This window comes from Diabrotica undecimpunctata, chromosome 8, assembly GCF_040954645.1.
Source record: "Diabrotica undecimpunctata isolate CICGRU chromosome 8, icDiaUnde3, whole genome shotgun sequence".
In the NCBI taxonomy this organism is placed as follows: domain Eukaryota; kingdom Metazoa; phylum Arthropoda; class Insecta; order Coleoptera; family Chrysomelidae; genus Diabrotica; species Diabrotica undecimpunctata.
Genome location: NC_092810.1, coordinates 68,998,343 through 69,022,658, shown reverse-complemented (window position 1 = coordinate 69,022,658; position 24,316 = coordinate 68,998,343). Strand labels below are relative to the sequence as shown.

At 35.0% G+C, this 24,316-nt stretch overlaps 1 protein-coding gene across 1 annotated transcript in view; it reads left to right on the top strand.

Moving 5' to 3' along the window:
• Nucleotides 1–24,316, top strand: part of LOC140447664 (PDZ domain-containing protein GIPC1-like) — an 82,328-nt gene that overhangs the window by 36,518 nt on the left and 21,494 nt on the right. Inside the window, exon 2 of the mRNA XM_072540456.1 lies at nucleotides 21,331–21,427. Coding sequence (XP_072396557.1) covers nucleotides 21,331–21,427 — 97 coding nt within the window. The remainder of the gene's footprint in view (nucleotides 1–21,330; nucleotides 21,428–24,316) is intronic.

Here is a 24,316-nt window from a genome sequence, read left to right as displayed (position 1 = left end):
CTTTCGGCTTTTCGGCTTTTGGCTTTTCGGCTGTTTGTTTCGTTGGGATTGCTCCCGTGGATATTGAATTCTTTATGGCCTGAGTTTTTAGGTTTTTCTCATTTTTCTTTGTGACCTGGATTTCCAAGCTATCTTCTTTTTGTTTAGTTTTTTCCTCGTTCAACTGTTTGAACTTGTTATCCATGTGGTCAATGATTTACCTTTGCGAAGCAACCATTGTGTCCTGCAGTTCTTTTAGGAGGGTTCTTAAAGCCTGTAGTTCAGACTTTTACTCCTCTGTCTGAGTCTCTTATTCGCTGGCCGTTTTTCTTTCGGGGTGTCGTCGTCGGTAGTGATGGTTTCGGTTTCACGGTTTCCCTCCGCGCGGTCTTTTGTCCTCTTCTTTTTGTTTTTGGGACGTTTGAAGTCCCCGTCGGTGATGCTGTCGTCCATTGGCAGTTCGTTGAAAATCTCATCGTTTGTGTTATCATCGTCTACTGGGGGCAACGCGTCGTAGATGTTATCGTGGAGTTTTCTTCCACTGCAACCATAGGGGCTGGGGGATGCCTTACGAACAGGCGGGGATCGTGAGCGATCCATTTTATTGGGGCGAACATCCTATCTTTTTGGAAGAAAGCTTTTTTGTCGACCGTCTGGCCTGTTGCCAGCACGGCTTCTGGGTGCCACCCAGTAACCTCACACGCGGTTTTTCACACTCTAGACAGCACTAGAGCGGTATCCTCTTGGAAAAACCTCAGAAAAGAAGTTTAAGAATAAAGAGACCTGGTGGTGGTCAAACGAAGTTCAAGAAAAAATAAAGAAGAAAAAATTATATAAACAGTGGCAACAAAATAGGTCATGACACAGATCTTCAAAACTATATGGTCGCCAAAATGGACGCGAAAGTAGCAGTAGCAAAAGATAAAGCACAGAGAAGCGTATACAAATCTATATTAACTTGATACCAAGAAAGTAGTCTTGTATCTCGCGTAACAAAAAAAGTTTATTAATATCAAGCTAAATATTTGTTCATTCAAATGATTATTTTTGATATATTAAGCTACAGTGGATAAAAAAATATATAATACATATCATTTCCTATGTAAAACTTTCCGCTGAACACGATGGTGGTAGAAAAATTGACCTACGACTTCGGGAAAAGCTGAAAAATCGGAAAAATTTTGAAACATTAAAAAATCGAGAGCTCGATTACACTTTTTAACATTTTTCGACGTTATTTTACAGGGTTAAGTGTGATTATGGAAAAAAATGTATTATACGTTTTTTGTAGGACATTTTCCATACTTTCTGAATCACCTAATTAGAAATTAGAAAACTTACAGAGATTTATTTTTCAAAAAAAGTAACACATTTTTTATCATATTTTGTAGAATATATAAATTGGTAATTTTAGAATGGGACAAAGGCAAAAATCAAGCGGTTTGGTGGAGTAAAATGTTTTTTCAATCCCAGTTTGGAAAATATTTCTTTATCTTGCAGTAGATATTATTTTTTCTATTTTTAGTTTGTACACAATAAAGGCCATTTTATTTAATACTTGATATATTATTACACTTATTATAACCCAAAGTTGATCACCAAAAAAAGGAAACAAATACTTAACAGTTTTAAAAATTAAATAATATTCAAACTTTATATTATAATATCTACACTACAAAAATTGTTGAAAACTTTGTCCATTTAAGTCTAAACACACAATAACTATTCTCTACAACAATAAAACAATACTTTTTGTAACATTTTCCATCTTGCAATTTGTAATTAATAAATGCTGTTGATTCAGCATGGTGACTATTATGCTAATACTGCTTGTAGAAATGTTTTCTCTTGTTTACGTTACTGTGCTGCGTTCACGTAGAAATAAGCCGTGGAAATAAGGTTCCACGATCTCGTCAAATTACGTGTTTTTTTCGATGGCTCTATATTTTGTTAAAATTATACGCTACACATAAAACAGTTTTTTTCATTTCATTCTCAATATATTTTTGTAATAAATATTCTCCTCGTAAAATTAACACATCGTAAAATTAAGCTTAATGCACCAACACTGTTAAATTTAGATATACCGTTACATCTGTTGACATTGCCTAATTGTTTGCACCGATGGCGTTGTCATAGAAACGAGATACTTCCTTTGAATCAACACCTGTTGATTTTGTTGAGATTTAGCTTACGTACATTTCGAATATTTTTTTTTCTATAACGCAACTACGAAAAGTTCTATTCAAGGTTTCTATTTGATCGTGAGCGAAATGTATTTATAAAAGGTTAATACCTTTTCTAATCATGTTCAAAATGGTGACGAAGCCTGCTTTATAAAATACTAGGTAGGTCTTCTTTGAATGGCAAGATTAAAATTTATATTGTTGAGAAATATTGTTAGCAATATGTTATTTATAACGTAATAAAGGGGATTGTAAAAATAGTAGATAAATCGGTGTAATAAATTTTTGAGGATGAATTTTATCTTCGACGTCTAAAACTGACTTATATAAGATTAGCTACAGACATAAGGGCAAAACAGATTTCGTACTGATGTATCTTGACAATTTATTAACGTTATGGTCTTCTATAAATATGCCTATCTTCTAGATATGTTTGCGACCACATTGATCCATTTTATTCTATTCATAGCAGCTCGAAATAGATCAGTTTACGTTAGACCAGTTGACCAGTCCACTTCCTAAGATTGGCCAGCCAGGATATACGTCTACGTCCAGGGCCTCTCTTACCCTCAATCTTGCTTTGTAGAATCAACTGTAGAAGTCGGTATTTATCATTACGCATAATGTGACCGAAGTAAGCCAATTTTCTGTTTTTTATGGTGTTAATCATTTCTTTGTCTTTTCTTAGCCTCTGGAGAATAGTTATGTTACTTGTGTGGTATATATATGGGACTCTCAACATATGTCGGTAGCACCACCTTTCAAATGCCTCTAATCGTTTTATGACATCTTATGTAAGGCTCCAGCTTTCTACTCCATAGAGGAGGACACTAAAGGCGTAACATCTAAGAATTCTTATGCGTTTATTTATACTTAAAGATAAGTTGCAGAGAATTTTCCTAAGGCAGTCAAAAGAGCTTCTGGCTTTTTCAATACGAGTTTTTATTTCGTAGCTGTGATCCCAAGTATCCTTAATATTGCAGCCCAAATAGCATATTTTTCCACTCTTTCTATCGGTGTATCGCCTATTGTAATTTAGGCGGTTATGTTGTGTTCTTACTAATGATCATTATTTTTGTCTTCTTGCAATTTAGTTTTAGTCCTTATTTGTTACATGCTTCTACAACGTTATCAACCATCCTTTGAAACCCCTGCGCACTATCTGCCAGTAACACTGTATCATCTGCATATCTAATATTGTTTATAAGTTGGCCTTTTACAGCAATCCCATCTTCTGATTCGTCCAAGGCCTCTCTAAAGATGTTTTCAGAGTATATGTTAAATAATGTCGGTGACAATATGCAACCCTGTCTACTCCTTTTTCGACTGTGAAGATCTCGGACAGTTCATTTTCTAATCGTACTGTTTTACTTAATTACTACTTAGTTACTAATTCGTACTTTTTGTCCTGATGTTTTTATGATATCGATTAGTTTCCCATGTGGGACTTAATCAAATACCTTCTCGAAATCAATGAAACATGCACACATATCGCAGTTGACATCCGTGGCTCTCTGTATTAGAACTTGCAAACTAAAAAGTGCTTCCCTCGTTCCGAGTCCTGCTCTGAATCCAAATTGAATTTCACTCAGGTGTTCTTCTAATTTGTGTATATGCGCGAGTGAATGATAGTAAGGAGTACTTTAAGTACATGCCTCATCAAATTAATTAATCTATGGTCTTCACATTTTCTAGCGTTTGGTTTTTTAGGAAGTGGAATGAATATTGATAGTAGCCAGTCTTGTGGTAAGTAGCCAGTCTCGTAGATGTTTTTGAATAGTTTCGTAAGAGCTGTGATTTGGTGTGCCTCTAATAGCTTTAAAATTTCACTATGCACCTCATCAGGTCCTGGTGTTTTCTCATCTTTAATCCGCTTAATGGCCATAGTTACTTCTTCGTTTGTTATTTCTGGGCCGTAGGGATTGTTTATTTCAGTCAGACTTCGTGCTGCATCTTCGAATGAGTCTTGGATATATTCTTTCCATCTTCGTAATTTATCTTTAATGGTAGTCAAAATCTTTAATTTTTTTGTGCATATGGAAATCGTCATGTTTGCGTTGTAGTGTTTTAACTTTTCGTACATTTCTCCGTCAGCCGTGCTTCTTTTGCTCCTTTTATCTCCTGTAGTATAGTCTTACGCAACTTTTTGTATTCGTTGTCATTTCTACCTTTGAATTTTCTTCGCCCTTCCACCATCTGTAATATTTTATCTGTTATCCATTCTTGCTTCTTTTCTCTTTTTGATTTTATATATTCATGCGCAATTGTGGTAATAGATGTCTTTATTTCGTTCCAGTGTTCTTCTATGCCTCTAGTAGTGCCTTCAACTATTTTCACAAAATTGTTATTAATCTCTGTTTTTACTTTTTTCTGGGTGTCATTTTCTTTTTGTAGTCTTATATCTATCTTGGGCGTCATTTTCTTATGAATTAGTTTGAATCGTTATGGTAATTTATAATAAAACTGCAAAAAATTTAATATCTTATATTCACAAATCTTAAAATAATCATCAAATATTATTCCCAAGCTATTTTCTTGTGGCATTTTAATATTATTTACTAATTTTGTTGGCAATTAACCACAATTTCAGTTCAAAATACGTAAATATTTAGTTTAAAATGAACGTATTTTAACTGAAATTGTGGTCGATTCCCAACAAAAGTGGTAAACACCTCATAAAATATATCTTAGAATGTTCCTCTCGGTAAACTGTTTGAAAGAATTAAAATGTCTAAAGGCAACCAAATAAGAGTCGCATATTATGTAAGATTATTTGGAATACGAGAATGCAGTGACTGCAATTTAATAATAGTTAGTGATACTGTGAGCCAACAACAAAAGTTCAGTAAGGATTAACTATCGTGTACAAAAACAAACGTCCAATAATAGAGTACATACATTTCCTGCAGAAGAACGTTAAAAATCTGGACAGAACGCCTAGATACCTGCTTGTAATAAAAAAATGGAGATGTAGAAGAGAACAATGACGTATATATAACATCTGAAATAATATAATGATGGTTCTAAAACTATTTTATGTGGCATGTTTTACACTGATATTTTTAGATGAGATGAAACCACAATTAGACAACGCCAAAAGCTCGGGTTCGTTCGGAAAAATATTCCCATGAGATTTTTTTTGCATAATCACTTTCACTAATAGATACCCTAAAATAAGGATTATGAGATCGACGAGACGAAAAGTTGTTCAAATTTTTTTAAACAATTTTTTTAACAAATTGCAACAATCAATTTTTTCGGTCAGTACAACTTTTTTTTGATTTTTTTGTTATAAAAAAATATCTTGTTCTAATACATCCCGATAAGTATTTTGGGCTTATTTAATTTTAAAACATTGTTTTTTAATATTAATGAAGCGGCGGTGGATGAAATTTTTAAATTTATTTGTACAATGAGAAGTTAAACCAACCAAAATTTTTGCCGTAGATCTTGTTTCTCTCTCTTATACACACTGCAATCCGATCGTCCGTTCTATCATAAACGCTTCATTAACGATTAAAAAACTATTTTCTGTTTTGCGAGACATGCCATTACATTTTACTTTTATTATTCACTCGCATTATCCTTTTCCATTGGTTTTAAACGTTTCAACTTTTGGCATTCCTTTCCCAAAGTAGCTGTAGCTTCCTCCGTGGTTAGTGTTACTTGTTGTCCTGGAAACCATCAGGGTCTTCTAACTCTAAAGTAACAAATTGGTCGCATTGCTCATGTAGAGATCCTTTCCCAAGTTAACATGTTCCTTTTCTAACTTGGCTGCACCGTACTGAAGACGACCAATAGTCAGAAATACGTGTATACGGTTGCCTTCCATCAATACAGCTTACATTACATTTATATATATATATATATATATATATATATATATATATATATATATATATATATATATATATATATATATATAACTATAATAGAAACTCTCCTGACAAAGGGAGACTGGAGAATTCCTCAGATAATTTAACCCAATTCCCCTAGTCCGAAAATGGTTCCTAAGGAAGGTAGAGCTTTTTGAAGATGGCGCCTTGTAAAAATACCTTCAGAACATTTCTATTTAGAAAAATGAAAACTGGTAAAATTATTTATCCTCCAGAGTTAAATCGATTCAGTCAATTGCGAATTTTTAGTACCGTTCATAGGCATCCGTTCTGCGTGGGTCAACGGTTACTTTAACGCTTAACTTTTTTGTCTTTAACTTTTTTGCATTTTTGATATTAGATTATTAAATTATCAGCTATTTTAGTACTTGTTAAATTAAATTGAGTTTGGAGTTAAGAATTGGATTAAATTGTCTTAAAATTATGTGAGGAATCTTCGGTCTTCGTTTGTCAGGAGAGTTTCTGGACACCCTGTATATATATATATATATATATATATATATATATATATATATATATATATATACACTCGCGATCATAAAATCCGGGTCATCTTGAAAATTTCAAGTTTCTTAAATATTTTTGCCTCTGGTGCAGTAATAACCTTTTTTTTGGCTAATGTATTTTTTATTTGTCATCAATGTTTGTTTTGAAAGAAAAAAAAATGGTTTTTTATTGTTTTTATTAAAAAAAAAAAAACAGAAAACAAATCAAATTGTTGATAAAACAGACATACGAAAAAAAAATGGAAAATACAGAACGTGGTAAAAAATCAGTGAAATTTCAATGACCAATATCGTGTATTGTGTCCCCTTGCTCTAATAACCTCTTGCAGACGACAGGGCATACTCTCAATTTTTCTCCGGATTACATGTTGTGGTATGTTATTCCACTCTCTCACTAACAGATCCTTAAGCTCCTGTGCGTTGTTAGGAGGAGGTGTATGGGTTTGAATACGTTTTTTCAAATCGTCCCAGAGATGTTCGATGGTATTCAGGTCCGGAGACCTAGCTGGCCAGGGTACCCTCGTAATTCCAACTTCGTCCAAGTATTACATACTGATCCTGGCAACGTGCAGTCGCACGTTGTCCTGCATAAAAACGGCGTTTTCTCCAAGCCCTGCCATGTTGGGCATAACATGTTCTTCCGGAATCTCCGTAATATACCTTCGTGCAGTTAGGGACCCATTTTCGATGAAGGGTAATTCTGTGTGGAAGTCGGAAGATATACCTCCCCAAGCCATGACTGAGCCTCCACCAAATGGCATTCTTGGAGCAATGCAAGCTTGTGAAAATCGTTCACCGGTTCTCCTCCAAACTCTTACACGTCCATCGGATCCAGTTAGGCAGAAACGGGATTCATCTGAGAATAACACTTTGCTACAATCTTTAATTCCCCAATGCGCGTATTATCGAGCAAAAGCTAGTCGTGCAACTCGAGGCACCCCGCGAAGTGGCGGTCCTCCAGAAGGGTCATTACCCGAGAAGATAGTCAAGAGGAACGAAGTCTTCTTCTAACTGTTGCAACACTAAAATTGCGATTTTGTACTTCCTCTAGACGATTTTGATGCATAACCGCAGTTGAGGTCCGGTTTAGTAAAGCCTGAAACACAAGGAAACGGTCATCTAGTGCCTTAGTCGTTCTTCTTCGTCCAGAGCCAGGTCGCCTGGTTAGCAAACTTGCCTCCTGAAAACGTTGAAGCACTCGTTGAACCGTAGAAAGGCTTACGTCAACAGTTCTTGCGACTTGCCGTTGAGTGTGACCGTCTTCCACAAGTGCAACAATTTGTGCCGTTTCAACAACAGTCAAAGGCATTTTTGTCAAAAAATAAACACTAATAATGGCACTAATAAACACTAATGATGCAATAATAAACGTTTGTCCGTTGCATTTGAACAGAAAGTCGAAGTACAAACGAGACATTTAAAACAAGCTGAGTTACAGGTAGCGTTCATTTTGGGAAGTGTGCACTTTACCGCGAAATCGGCACTATTGGAATTCTTTGTTACAAAGGAAACCGCAACACTTCTCAGAAACATGCATTAGTTTGTATTTGTGTTTTTATTATTTACGATAAAGCTCGTTAAAAATGAAATACCGGTGATTTTCAAGGTGACCTGGATTTTATGATCGCGAGTGTATATAACCGTCTTACACAAAATCATCTTATACAGTTACTTAAAGATAAACACATTGACAAGAAAGACTTAAGAATAATAACTCATCTCTACTTTAACCAAACAGCAAAAGTCAGGGTAGGCAAAGAACTTTCGGAGGAAGTAGAGATAAAAAGAGGCGTAAGGCAAGGTTGCATACTCTCCCCCTTATTGTTCAATCTATATTCGGAACTAATAATTAAAAAATAACTCGAAAATATAACAATTGTAATAAAAGTGTCAACGGCAGGCTCATCAACAATATCAGATATGCCGATGATACTATACTAATTGCAGAAAATATACAAGATCTACAGACACTTTTAGATAATGTAGTAAATGCTAGTGAGGAAAGCGGACTAACGCTTAATGCTAATAAAACAAAATTTATGACAATTTCCAAAACACAACAACAAGACTTTTTAAACATAAGAGGGGTTCCAATAGAAAAAGTAACAAAAATACAGATATCTTGGTACAATTATTAATGAAAATAACAAGTATACAGAAGAAATAAAAATGAGAATTGGACAAGCTAGAGCAACATTTAATGAGAGATGAGAAAAGTATTACGCAGTAGAGACCTTAGTTTACAACTCAAAATAAGAATATTACGTTCATATGTGTTTTCGGTGCTGCTGTATGGGGTGGAGGCCTAGACGTTAAAGAAAGAGGTGACCGATCGACTTGAAGCATTCGAGATGTGGACCTACCGAAGAATATTAAAAATAAGTTGGGTAGACCGAATAACAAATGTTAGTCCTCAGAAAGATGACAAAGGAAATGGAAATCATGAATACGATTAGGATAAGAAAGTTACAATATCTCGAACACGTTATGAGAGGGGATAAATATGTGTTGCTACAAACCATAATGCAGGGAAAACTACAGGGAAAACGAAGTATTGGAAGAAGACGCATCTCCTGGCTCAACAATCTGAGAAAGTGGTATAATTGCAGTTGCAGAAAATAGCTGTGATGATTACCAACCTCCTTAGAGGAGACGGTACCTAAAGAAGAAGATATATATATATATATATATATATATATATATATATATATATATATATATATATATATATATATATTAGCAAATTTTAATCTTTTATATATTTAATGTATTTAATATGCCTTAGGCTTAATTTTGCAAAAACAAGTAAATTAATTTTACTTAAAATTTAATCTCAGGGCTCCTTTTATCGTTAATTATAATAAGTGGCTTCAAAGTATTCTTTAAGCAGTTGCCTTTAAGGAAAGGATGGACAATAGGAAAATAAATTAAACCAAATAATTTTGTGATACTAAACTATTAAATAATTTATTAAAACAGTATCAAAGAAAAATATTAAAGTCAATTTTACAATTAACTAAAATCATATATCATTATGTACTAATCCGCATAATTAAAATTACAAATTCATTAAAATTTCTATACAAATTATCAATAATTTTTTCTTTTAATTTTTATATCTTGATTAATTACAAGATTATATTTATTGTGAAATGAAATCACTGAATAAAATATTAAAAAACCAACTTAATTAAGATCTAGTTATGATCGTGGTTGAAAGTCTTTGTTTATTATGTGGAAAATTAATTTTGTATTTACAAGAATTCCCTACTGGCTCCTTTTCTTCTTACGACGTCTCTCGCACACACTATCGCCGCAACAATCTCTCCAATCAAAGCTCCTGGACCTAACTCCTATCTCAGAGGAACCCAATTTCTTTCTAGTCGAAAGAATTTTCACTTAGTCGACTAGTACCAAATATACTATACACCTGTTTGTTTACTACAGGATGTACCTTCGTTGTTCACTGCTACCAATCCTTGGGGCTCGTTCTACAGACACAAAACACCTTTCACAATTATTATTTGACAAGAACTCTGCTAACTTTCACTGCCAGATATGAAACAAAAACAACTTGCTTCCTCCGAGGTTAAAATCACAGTAATCTTCCTTTTCCCGGGCAAAACCTGGCTTTCTTCACTTCAATCCCTCTTCCTTTTCACCAATCAGACACATTACATCCTACATAACACGCCATCCCTTTCGAGCAATCAAATTCTGTGACTTGTCAAACACAAGATCAATGCTATTATGATATCACATAACCTTGGTATTTCCACATTTTACATAAATAAGATCTTTTCTTTGTTTCCAAGTTTCTAGAGACGATACAGCTTTTTTTTCGTCTTTATAGAGGGGGGAGTCAGGAATCTTCAAAAGACATCTCAGTCCAGGCCACCTGACTAACTTTAGTGCAGGATTCGTTCTTCGTACTCCCGGCGATAGTTCCCGAGGTACTTTAAAATGCCCTCTCGTCGCTGAGTCGAGAGGGCCGGCATCACTTCCGAAGCACTACCTTTATTCATTCATTCTTCATTCATACACATCCACACTCTATTCATCAGCAAGGAGGCTCCCTGTCTCGTTCCAGGTAGCGCGTAGAAGACACTCATCGCTCCTAGTTCGGCATCATTTCCAGATGGGCATTTCCTCCTTCCCCACAGTCTGATTCACGCATTCTAACTCATACAGTTTGACCCACTTTTCTAGCTTCACCTTTCAGCATCATTCACTCTTACCTTTAGCGTTGGTCCAGCTGTCTTTCTTCCTCTTTTGGTAGGATCACTGATCCTACCTTGATCACTGCACGGATATAGCTGTGTATGTTAGTCCAACCTAATTTATTATCAGTCATTCTCTCAATCATTTCTCTCACTGTAACAAAATTCACACCTGTCTCTCTCTCCATTCTGTTCCTTTCCACTATCCATCTGCTGCAATCTAACATCGTATGTGTCACAGTATCCGAGTATCCACAGTATAGTCATTCATCTGTATCAGCCTTTCCGATCCTATAGAGGTAGGCCCTAAAACACCCGTGTCCTGTGAGTACCTGCGTCAGGAAATAATCCAGTCGCCTGTGGCCACAGTCCACCCAATCTCTTATGTTCGGGATCAGCATTTTCGTCCACTGTGGCACATCTTCCGTGTTGTTCCATTCTCCTTGCCATCTTTCAACTGACCTTTCCCTTTCCTGTCTTCTCTTGGCCACAGTAAGGTTTGGGCCTCTTCTCTCATAAAGCTCTTTTCTTTTCACCGCCAAAACATGCAACGGAACACATCCAGTGATGGTCCATATGGCTGCCGCAGACACAGTCCTGTAGGCGCATGCCACTCGCAACAGACTTGTTCTGTCCACTTGTGTCATGAGACTCCTATAGGCCGTTATCTCTTCCGCCTCGCTCCAGACTGGTGCCGCGTAGAGGACGATCGACTGTACAACACCGTGTAAAACCTTCCTCCTTTCGGATTTGGGTCCTCCAATGTTCGGCATCACCCTCCCCAATGCAGCCGCACTATTTGCAGCCTTCCGTACCACCTCCCGCACGTGCTCCCCCCATTTTCCATACTGCTGCAATGTCACTCCTAGAAACTTTACTTGTTTCTAGGGTGTTAATGCTCCCGCACATTTTAGTTCAATATTTTGCCTTTTCTCTGTCGGAAGTTTCAGTCCGTGCTGCGTCATCCATTTCTTTACGACGCTGCCTGCGTTTCGAACCTGGTGTTTGAGATCTGGCTCATCCCGGGCCACTACCAGTACACCGAGGTCATCCGCGAATGCGAAGAGGGTTGTACCCTCTTCGTATTCACAGTACATAACCCCTTCATATGTCAGATTCCATAGCGCCGGGCCCAAGACAGATCCCTGGGGTACCCCGGCCGTCACGTCCACGATCGTGTCCTTTTCCACCATAATCCTTCTCTCGGACAGATACTCTGCCACCACATTCATCAGGTAACCAGGACATTCTCTCTCCTCCATTGCCTGCATTACCTCGTTCCACTGCAACGTATTGAATGCATTCTTAACATCAAACAACAGCAGAGCCACCTAGCGATGTTCATCTCCCCTGTTGCACAATGCTTCGAGTACACTCATGATTGCATCAATCGTGCTTTTCCCTTTACAAAAACCAAAGTGCCTCCGAGATACCTGACCTCTCAATCATGTCGTCTATGCGTACTCGCAGCATCCTTTCATACAGTTTACTGATGCATGGAAGAAGACAGATGGGGCGATACTTTTCCCTAGCTTTGGGAAGCAGTATTAACCTCGATGTCCTCCAAGGCTCAGGAAAGGTTTGTGCTTCCAGCAGTGTATTCATGTGTTCCAGAAGCCACGCAGATTCCACCCGTCCTAGACACTTCACCGCCTCAGGTGGTATCTGATCTAGTCCGGGGGGGCTACGAGTCTTCAGTGAACCCAATGTCTCGATAAGTTCATCCATGGTAAAGGGTACAGCCCGCTCAGCTCCTTCATCCCTCCATACACCACGACATCTGCCGTCCGGAAAGAGCTCTCTTGTTACCTCAAGCTTCTTGTCCATAGGCATTTCGTAAGGAGAATACGCATGGAACTTCTTCATGACGATCTTGTATCCCTGACCCCAGATGTCCTCATCCAGCTTTTCACACAACCATTTCCAGTGCCTTCTTTTTTCTGTACGGATTTTCCTGTACAGTTCCCTCTTCCTTGCGCTGTACTCTTCCTCGATCTCCTCGATGACCTCAGGGTTGATTCCTGCTCTACCTCTTGCTCTTGTTAACCTTCTTTTCATTGCTATACATACATTTCTTAGTGCCTCGATGTCCGCATTCCACCAATATGGCATCCTGTTGACATCTTGGCGACCAATCTTGCTTCCTTCCATCGCTTCTTTAATGACTCTCTCCAGGCTCTCTACTGTCGGTGATTGAACCTGCATTATGCTCACTCTCCATTTAATTAGCTCCTTGTATACTTTCCAGTCATTCCCATCGCCGCATCTGCCCACCGACGTCCCGGATGCATGGACCGTGTTCATGGTCCCCGTTCCAGTTATCAAGAACTCAATGTACTGATGTTCAGTTTCAGTGTAGTCTGGCAAAACCTTCCAGCCTCTTGCTTTCGCCGCTATTTCTTGTGTCGCCATGGTCACGTTGATGTACGTACCTGTACCTCTCCTAACAAACGTAGGTTCCAGACCTGTGTTCAGAACCACTAGGTCTAGAGCACCCATCCAGTCAGTTAGTATCCTGCCGCGAATATCGGTGATGGGAGATCCCCACTCCGCTGCTTTTGCTTTAAAATCTCCCAGCACTACGTATTCTCCTACTGTGTTTCCCTCTTCCTGCATGATCTCGTCTATCTTCATCTCGTACTCGCCCACCGTCACGTTTGGAGAAATATAACAGCAGATCAGCCGCACTCCTCCATCCGAACAATCACATATCCTTCTTTTTAATTAATGTGATGGTATCTACAAACCATCCTCTTCTTTTCATCGCTGTTGGATTTGGTTCCGCCGTCACCGATGCTCTTTTCTACTGCGGCAGTTTCAGCAAGATCATGTGCTAATCTTGCCGTTTCCACATTAGTTTGGAGCACTCTCAGCTATCGAGTCATGTTTTCTTTGTTTGCCATTTCTAAACATTAGACTTCTTTCGCGCTCTCTTTTACACTCTCGTACTCTTCTTGGGACCAGTCCTCAGTTATTCCTATTTTCAACCAGTCGGTTGAACTTTGGGCATATTGTTGAATTTGCCACATGCCCATTCACGTCACAGTTGAGTTTGTTGATCTGGTTGTTTCTTCCTTGCATTTCAACGCTATGTGACCCTCTTTGCCACATCGGAAGCAACATCCCCTTCTGTTCTGCCCCTTGCAGTACCATTGTTTGTGTCCAAAGGCAAGACATCTCAGTCATCTCGGTATTTCTACCCTTGATTTTATTACTCGACAGGATGTGTAGTCTACTTTTATTCTTTTCATTTTCAAGATCTTTTCGGCAGCGTCTTCATCCACATCGATCACGGCACTCATCATCCCTCTTACTGCGCCTCGTGTCTCGGTCCAAATTTTTATAATATCACAGGCCCGCTCTTTGCCAGCTGCTTCCTCTGTGGCCTTTTGGATCTCTTCCTTCGTTGTATTGGGTGCGATTTCCTGTACCATGATTCTTCTCTTCACGATGCCTCCTTTTGCCACTGCTCTCGACACGCATCATATCAGAGAGAAGTTTCTTCACTTCCTCCGCCATTTCCCGTCCTCCGACCAACTCCAGTGATATTCCTTGGTCTCTAGTCTGTCTGATCCTTTTAATGTCAATGTCCTTTCTTCCTGTCATTTGTTTTTTACCTCTGTCATTAGATCCACAAAGGATTTTTCTTTGGTTTTATTGATGATTACGACTCCATTTTGTTCTTTGGATAAATACAGGAATCCTAGAGATACAAACTGGGTAGGATGTAGGGAGTCCCTCAGTAAAAATCTCGAGGAATGTACGATTTCGTTTAAAAGCCCAGAGGTTATAGATTCGGCGGCAGAAACGATAAGCGAAGCTATTATGGCGGCTTACCAGGAAAATTGTCCAGAAAAAACAAGGAAAAGTACGGGCAGTAATACAGTCTGGTGGAACAACGGCTTAAGGAAGATGAGGTCGGAAGTCCGAAGCCTATTTAATAAAGCCAAAAGTAACCAAGATTGGGATGCCTACAGGTATAAGCTAACGCTATACAATAAAGAAATTCGGAAAGCCAAAAGGAATTCATGGAGAGAGTTTTGCGAGGAGATTACAGATATCCCGGCATGTTCTCGAATTCATAAAGTCCTGGCAAAGGATGGTGCTACAACCAAAGAAGTAGGTTTCCTAAAGAAAGCTAATGGCAAATTTACGGACACCAAAGAGGAAAGTCTTAGAGAACTAATGAACACGCACTTTCAGGGCTCAACAATTCTGGATGATGCAGATAGGCTAACCAACATAGACCAAAGGCTCACTAGACCAAGGTCTACAGATTGGAAAATAGCCACAGCAATCACAAGACCAAACAGAATTAGATGGGCTATAAATAAGTTTCGGCCATATAAGTCTCCAGGGACAGATGGCATATATCCAATACTCTGTCATTAGATCCACAAAGGATTTTTCTTTGGTTTTATTGATGATTACGACTCCATTTTGTTCTTTGGACTTGGTGTTGATATCGGTCCACCTTCTTGTTGTTTTTTTACCTAGGAGCGTGATCGTTACATCTCTTCCTCTTACAGCCCAATCCATAATTTTTCTCCATGTCTCAACTCCCAGTGCTGCCGGTGTGTGGATTCCCAAGTTTTCTCTTCCCAGCTTCTCCATCTTCTGTACCAGTTTCCTGCATGTTTTCAGGAACTTCACCGGCACAGGTTCTTCCTTTTTGTTTGGAAGAAGTTTAAATCCATACTTCTCCTTGTGGATCCACGTTCCATCTTTATGAGCAGACATCGTGAAAAGACGATACAGCTAATACTACTTAGGTTATTGTATACTTATCCTTGACCACAAAACTTTCTTTGTAAACAAAAGACTTAAACCTTATATTCTAAAATTGCTTTGGCCTATTAAAATTAATCGTTTATGAGAATTCCTCTATTATTTTTATATATTAACGTACAAATATGTATTCTCCTATCTGCCTACTTTCTACTAAATTAGAAAAAACCCTAACTCATTCAAATATTTGAATCTTACAAATCTAATATTCCTATTTATAGGGTGAAACGACCAGCTGGCGGTGTTTTTAATTTTTTAATAAATATATATATATATATATATATATATATATATATATCATACAAAAGATTATATATATATATATACAGTGAACGGCTAAATTATGGAATATTATCATTATTTTGAGAATCGTCGAGTTTTGAGGGAAATCCCGAAACAGGTCGATTTTTGTTATAAAATACCCATCTTATAACGTACATGGAGTATTGATGACGTCACCGGTGTGGGTGTAGTGACATAACCGTTAATTTTTTTTAAATAGAAATTGGAATAATGCGTCACCTTATTTAAAGGAGAATTTAATTCTCTATTTAAAGACATGTATTCATAAAGACATAAAGACATAAAACATTTTTAACTAAAATATTTTTTTAAGGGTACAAAAATATTATTATTTTTTTTAATTTAAATTCAATTAAATTACAACTAACGATTTTATTCATAATGTACTTTAAAGTAACCAAATTATGCATAACAATTATTTTAAATTAAATGTTCGAAAGGCCATCCATCGGTTCCTGCCATGACTTTCTAAAGTAAATACTTAAAACAGCAAAAATAAGTAAAAATAATAATGGACACAAAAAGTTATCTCATAAACACTGAAACTTTTTGTCAAATGTTAATTCAAGCAAGTGATAGTGGCATATTTTGTGAATTGTCATCAGTTGTCAATTGTAATTTTTACTTTTGAATACTAAATTATGGCTCACTTAAATGAAACACAACGCATATAAATATTAATTCTTAGCGGATGCGAAGTTAAAAAAAGAACATGGTATGCAATTTATTCAACGCAAAATATCCAGACAGACCCATCAGCCAATAACAGTAAAATAGTCCGAAAATTTGGAGAAACTGGGCACGTTAAACATATTCTAAACGCTGGGCGTCCTAAAATTGAAGACAATGTGAAACTTGATATTTTATTAAATGTACATGACAATCCTCATAGTAGTTCAACACAAATGGGTGAATATGCTGGATTTTCCCAAAGATCGGTATTACGTATTTTAAATGACGACGATCCCGATCGCTGGCTTCAATTTTCTGAAATTATGCAGGATTTATGTATCCGCAATCCACATTTCATTAATCAAATCCTTTTTTCCCGTGAAGCCACATTTTTTATACATGGTACCGTGAATCATTAGCCCTTTTTTCTTTGAAGAAAATCTAACAGGAGAACGTTATTTAACTTTTTTGAGAAATCAACTTATACCTGTCCTTGCTAACATGTATGCAAATGCCAATAATTCAAATTTACCTATAAGTGAAAATATCTGGTTTCAATAAGATGGAGCCCCTTCGCATTACGCACGTGAAGTACGTCAATTTTTAAATCATTGCTTTCCCAGGAGGCGGATCGGAAGACGAGGTTTTATAGAGTGTCCAGCAAGGTCGCCAGATCTAACACCTCTAGACTTTTTCCTGTGAGGTTACATAAAATCAACAACTTATGTCAATAGACCCCAAAACTTACAGAACTTGAAATATAGAATTAGGCATGAAATAAGTCTAATTACTCCAGAAGTCATCCGCAATGTACTTGATGAATGTGTCCGTAGATTCGCATATTGTCAAGAAACCGATGGATGGCATTTCAAACATTTAATTTAAAATAATTATTATGCATAATTTGGTTACTTTAAATCATTAGTTGTAATTTAGTTGAATTTAAATTAAAAAAAATTGTTTTTGTACCTTTAAAAAATATTTTAGTTAAAAATGTAATGTCGTTAAATAGAGAATTAAATTCTCGTTTAAATGAGGTGTCGCATTATAGCGATTTCTATTTAAAAAAATTAACCATTACGTCACTACACCTACACCGGTGACATCATTCCTACTCCATGTACGTTATAACATGGGCATTTTATAACAAAAATCGATCTTTTTCGGGATTTCCCTCAAAACTCGACGGTTCTCGAAATAATGATAATATTCCATAATTTAGCCGTTCACTGTATATATGTATATAAATAGAAACTTTTTTATTTCCTGGGTTTGTCGGTCTGATGTAAATAAATCTATTTAAATTTTGCTTAAACTTTTCGGCAAATTTGCCATTTTCAATAAGCACTTTATTGAACTTATCACATTGACATCTGGCAGATATGTTAAAATAGGAGTGGTTCAGGGTTGTATCTTAAATATCTGCCATAGTGCATTTAAAAACACAACTTAATTTATTATGATACATATTGGAAAGATCTTTCGTCAGTCTTTTATTAATGGAATTCGGATCTTTTTTATGTGAATCATCTCCAATATGCATCTTTTGTTGTAATTTTGTTCTTTTTCCAAAATCCGTTTTAAGATACGACCCTGAACCACTCCTATTTTAAGATATCTGCCAGATGTCATCTATCAATGTCAGATAACAATTTTTAATCCATGTTAAACTTTTTAAAAAGTGTAAACATGAAATTTAATTGTAAAACGTATAGTTTAAAGTTCAATAAAGTGCTTATTGAAAATTTGCCGAAACGTTTAAGCAAAATTTAAATAACCCAGGAAATAAAAAAGTTTCTATTTTAATATTCACGGTCAGGAAATAATATATAAATTATATAATTTATATATATATATATATAGATATATATATATATATATATATATATATATATATATATATATATATATATATATATATATATTATATATAAATATATATTTATATATATATATATATATATATATATATATATATTTATATAAAATATAGTAAGGATACATATGTATACATTTTGTAAATTATATGAATAAAATTTAATAAAAATAATTATGTTACGGTATATTTCCTTATACTATAAAACTTAGTTTAAGATTTTTTTATTTTCAAAGAAATACATAAGCCGATAATATTTTCAGAAATAATTGAATAGGATAATTTGTTTTTTCATAAAATCTATTGCAAATATATTATTTATGAAGTTTATTAAAGAAGCATATATTAATCATAAATATTTGTTTCACAAAAAAAATTACCTCAAATATTTCTTTTAAAAATTTTTTAAAAAATTGAAAAAAATTGTTTAAACAAATTAGATGTTTTATTTAACAATTTATTTATTTAAACAATACATATTCGTAGTGTACGCAAAAAGTACATACGAATTAAAAAAAGAATCTTCGAAATCCATAAACAAGAACCAAACAGTTAACAGCTCATTCCCCGTTCAAAGCCCCCTATAGTTTCAAAGCCAGCCGTTTTTTAGGACCACATTTTGAAGCTTTGTAAACATTTTCGTTGAAGGCAACCTTTTTCAAATTTGGCACAGTAAAGCTTTAAAGTATGTTCTTTCAAATGATGCTAATTAGATATTCTATTTATGATAAACAAAACTGCTGTAAATTTTTTTACAGCAACCTTACCTTACAAATTGCCGTAGGACATGTTTTTCTTTATTTTAAATTTGTAAAAAATACAAACTTTTCAAATATGAAAAAATCATTTTCTTGTGGGCAATGGTTAAACAGTTATTATTGTTTGTAAGTAAAAAATCGACATATTTTTGCAAAATAATTTTGCTATAGTTAAAATTGTGTTTTTTAATAATATTGATAAAATAAATCTTTCATAAGACACCCATAAAATTATTGTAACTATAATACTGTAGCAAAAAAACTTAATTTGGGAATTGGAGATTAAAAAGGAATTAAAAATCCGAAATTTCTGACTTATTTTGCAATTTTCTAAGAAACAAATAAGGATAGAAACATTTAAAAACGCTGAAGTTTTTTACTCCCAAATTTGTTTCAAATCCTTCACTTTTTGCTGATAGCCAAAAAAGCGAAATTTGTCCGTTTTTCACCTAAATTTGTTAATAACTAATTAAGTCCAAAAAATCGACTGCTCGAAACATATAGGTTCTTGTTATCGAGGTCCATACTACTCAAAAAGTGTTTTTCTCTATAAATCGGATGGTTTCAATCCTCAATTGATTAAATTTTTTTATGTATCTCAGATTTTTCCGAACGCTGCTTATCATAAGCTTACTCTTTTAATCAGATATCTGGTTATCTCGTGGTGATGCTATTTCATCTCCCTATAACTTTTAACAATTTCTATGGAAAATTTCTCATTGTACTGTACGCAGGGTTTAAATTTGTTTATTTTTATTATTTTGTGTATTTCTTGTTTTGTATTTATTTTTAGCCTAGTTCGGACCATTTGATGATCTCTTTACTAAGACTATAACGTCTTTAATTGCATAATATATGTTTTTTGTCCGTGGTGATAAAGTATATCCTGTTTATGGTTTTACCATCTTGGCTCCTTCAAGTCCATCTTCTATGTATCTGCTGAAAGAAAAAGCTGTTCATTTGTTATATAATATATTAATTTCCAACATGAAATTTAAGAGTATTTCGTCCCTTTTGTTTCTACCGGTGTGCAAAATTGTCGAAGTTCTATTTCAGCTGGATCGATTTTCACTTCTATTTTTGCATGTAACTCGCTACATATTATTGTGAAGTGTTCACGATATTTTGTGACAGGTATAGACAACTTGTCATCAAACCACTGTTCTAATTCTGCTTAGCAGTGCTTCGATCTTGGCGCAGAGATTAGAATTTTCCTTATGAAGTAACGGGTGTTAAAGACTATTTATATTAAAAGAAAATCAGTTTTAATAAATGAAATAATCATATCTACCTACCTAAAGGAAAAAAGCGTGCAATATGGTGGTAAAAGTAAATCAAAATTTAGCCATAACTTCAAAAAAACTTTCAAACAGCTGCCAACAGAAATGTATAACATAAACTATGAAATTATTTTTCCATCAAGTAACCAAATCAAATCAAAAATTTGTTGTAATATGAATGTTATTCAGTGGTTTACTACGTGTTATTTTGGATTACCTTGACGCTAACTTTAACTTCGCTTGAATTCATATTAACTGTCTTTCTAGTTAATTCCAAGAATATTGCAGCTACGTTTCACATAAGTCAAGAGCTTCGTGACGTGTAAAATATCTTTTCTGTACCTATGCAATATCAAAAAACATTAAAGTGTTTGTATTAAAATATTTAGATAGTTTTTTTTACAAAAATAAAAGTTTTTTTAATAATATACTTGTTTTTTGTTCTAAATTATCCCAAAAACCGAAAATGGTGTTATTCGGAGTTGGAGACAACATGATTATCTCCAAATATTATTAATAAGTTATTGATAAAGTTCGCGCTTTAAAATGTTTGTTAAATGCAATGCTATACAAGTAAAGTCACGCTCTACATACCTCCATCTTCTATACATGTGTTGCAAATTGTTACAAATCAAAATAAGAAAGCATTTATAATTAAAACCGCGTGTTAGATCTTTTATGTTACAATAAACACCTACTAATAAACGTTTTTTTATAGCTGTTTCTGTATTACCATGTGTTAATTTCATTTAACATGGTTCATTCACCTCGTGCCATCATGCAGTTGATGCTGTCATAAATAATAATTAATCAAACATATCTTCCGCTTATTTGTTCAATAGCTAACTCGTTGCTTTTTGTTACAGATATTATTTTGTACCTTAAATACCTATAAAGTGGACATGAAGAAACTGTTAGGGGGTCAAATAGGATTAGAAGATTTTATATTTGCTCATAAAAAAGGTAGGAATTAAAATTTTAATAAGAATTTATCAATTTTATAATATTAAGTAACGTTAGGAGATTCCCAAACAAGTATATTAAAAAAATGCCTAATAATATGGCTGATAGAAAACATTTTGTGCAATATTATTGTGCAAATTATTTAGTTGACGGTCGACTTTTCCGCAGGTAACACGCTAAAACTAAACAACGTTGTATAAGTTAAGTATCAAAAATTTAGACACTAAATTCCTGGAAATGGTGATGACTATTCTTGGAGTTTAAATTTATATAAGGTTGAATGCTCGAATAAATGAACTTTGATAAAATGAAAGGCAGATATCGAGCACACTTTTCTTAATTTAATCTTACCCAAGTACTTTCGCTATCAAAAGCATCATCAGGGGCATTTCGTCAATTTTGGGCTATCCAACAAGTGCAGAATGTAATAAACATAACATTAAACATAAAACTGTACAAACACTACACTAAACAAGGACAAACCGTTTAAAATTATTTAAAATTGGTCGAAGCTACATTCTTGTCGGCAACAGGAGAGAGAATGATTCTCTCATTCTCTGATTCACAAAAGAACAGTTCAGACCAGAATATCTCCAACATGAATATCTCCAAAACCATAAAAAATAAAAGAGCCCATGAACCAGAAGGAATCTCCGCTGAACTTTTAAAAATGGAACACTAACGCTTGTTAAGATGCTAAGAAGACCTTTTAATAGATAACTAAACGGAGATAATGTACCTGACAGCTGGAAAGTAAGATGGATTACACCGATCCATAAAAAAGGCGATTAAGCAGACTGCAAAAGCTGCCGCTGCATCTCAGTCATCAGTCCTCTCAGTAGATTGTACGGAAAAGTTATCGAAACCCTAGTCGAAAACGAATATGGACTACAGCTAAATGAAAAAATAATGGCTAATAGACCAGCTCATCTATTATAATTAGTAGACTTGACAAAAGCTTATGATACAATACCCCTATGTAGACTATGACAAGTACTGGAAAGCTCATCTATTAATATTACACTTATGAAAGCAATACAACGATTATACAGCGATTTTCGATCAAAAATAAAGATTAACAACCAGTTGAGAATTTTGGGGTAAATAAGGGACTATCGCAAGGCTGCAGTTTATCTCCAACACTCTTCAAAATCTATCTGAGTGAGGCACTGAAGAAATGGAGGAGATCATGTTCTGGAATGGGTATATCTTTAAACAACGAAACAACCCTATATACGCTTCATTTCTCCAAGTAGTCATCGCACAGGACTAATACGAGAGATCAGCAATGGACTTATGTTAACTCAACAAAAACGAAGTACATGTGCAAAGGAGGAGCTGAAAACGGTTAACTATACTTAGAAGATAGAAATGTAACTTCGTCGTATACCGAGTATATCTATTTGGGGGCGTATCGAACGAATCGTAAAAGGAAAAATAATAATAGGCGCCGCAAACTCACTGCTCTGGTCAAAAACTATCTCTAAACAGAAAAACATACAGCTATTTAACAGTATTTTTAAAATAAATGACTGTTTTAATAGGAATAAGCCACAATAAAGTTTAAAATAAGTTTATTGACGTTTGAATTTCCACTTCGGAAATCGTTCTCAAAATACATTAATTAAAATAAATTATTATATAAATAAATAAATACATTAATGTTTGTATATTGAGAACGATTTCCGAAGTGGAAATTGAAAGTTCAATAAACTTATTTTAAACTTTAATTCTGGCTTATTCCCATTCAAACAGTATTTACTATAAGATGCCAGAAGAAAATAGCTTCAGAACAATTTTTAAAAGTGTTGTACTATATGGATGCGAAACCTGACAACTCATTAAGAGAACCGAACAAAACTCCTTGTTCTGAAAATAGATTTTTGGCGTAGATCAGCAGGTATATCCAGAATAATGCACGCGGTGATGCTGAGGTATTCTTCATCAATGGATACGCCTTTGCTCTGCCAGTTCATTTTGCTGAATATATTTACTAGAGTTGCAGTGAGGAGCTTTGGTGATAGCCTTCTCGAAATCTATAAAGGTTAATGCTAGTGGTATATTCTTTACTACTACTCTTTCGTTCTCAAAGCGTATGGATATGATCCAAAGTACTGAATCCACTTCTGTAGCCAGCTTGCTCTCTTGGGTGTGCAACATCTAATGCATTTCATAATCTGTTGTTGATAATCTTTGTGAATATCTTGTATATGATTGGTAGTAGACTTATAGTCTGTAGTTTTTGATATCCTCTTGGCTATCTTTCTTATGAATGATAATTGCTGTATTCCACTGGTCTGGTATACATCTTGATCTTAGGCAGTTCGTAAATATGCCTGCTAAGATTTTCCAGGTTTTTTTGCCAGCGTATTTAATCAGATCCACTATTATGTCATCTATTCCAGGTGCTTTGCCGCTTTTAATTTTTCTAATTGTCGATTCTACTTCTTTCGGAAGGACTTCTCGTACATCTTCTTGGTGACTGATTGCTTCTTCAAGTATTTTAGGGGCTTTGTATAGTTCGCTGTAGAATTTCATTTCTGTCTGTAATTCTGGTGTTTTTATTTGTTAGAGCCACGACTTCCTTCTTCCCAATGATTAATCATTTTTTTGTATTCTTATAGTTTTTTCTGTTTTCGATTGCATTTTCTACCAGTCTTTCATTGTATTTTCTTGTGTCTTCCTTAATACTTTTCCTTGTTGTCTTCCAAAGTTCTGTGTATTGTATGTTGCTACTTACTTTCATTTTCCTTTTTTGTTTTAGCGTTATTTTAGTTATATTGACAGTTTCCTATGTTAATTTTGTTGTGATCGTCTGATTTTTTTTGGCACTATCAAGAATGATTAAAACCAGTTACTGTTGGTTTTGTGATTAATTTTATTCTTTGT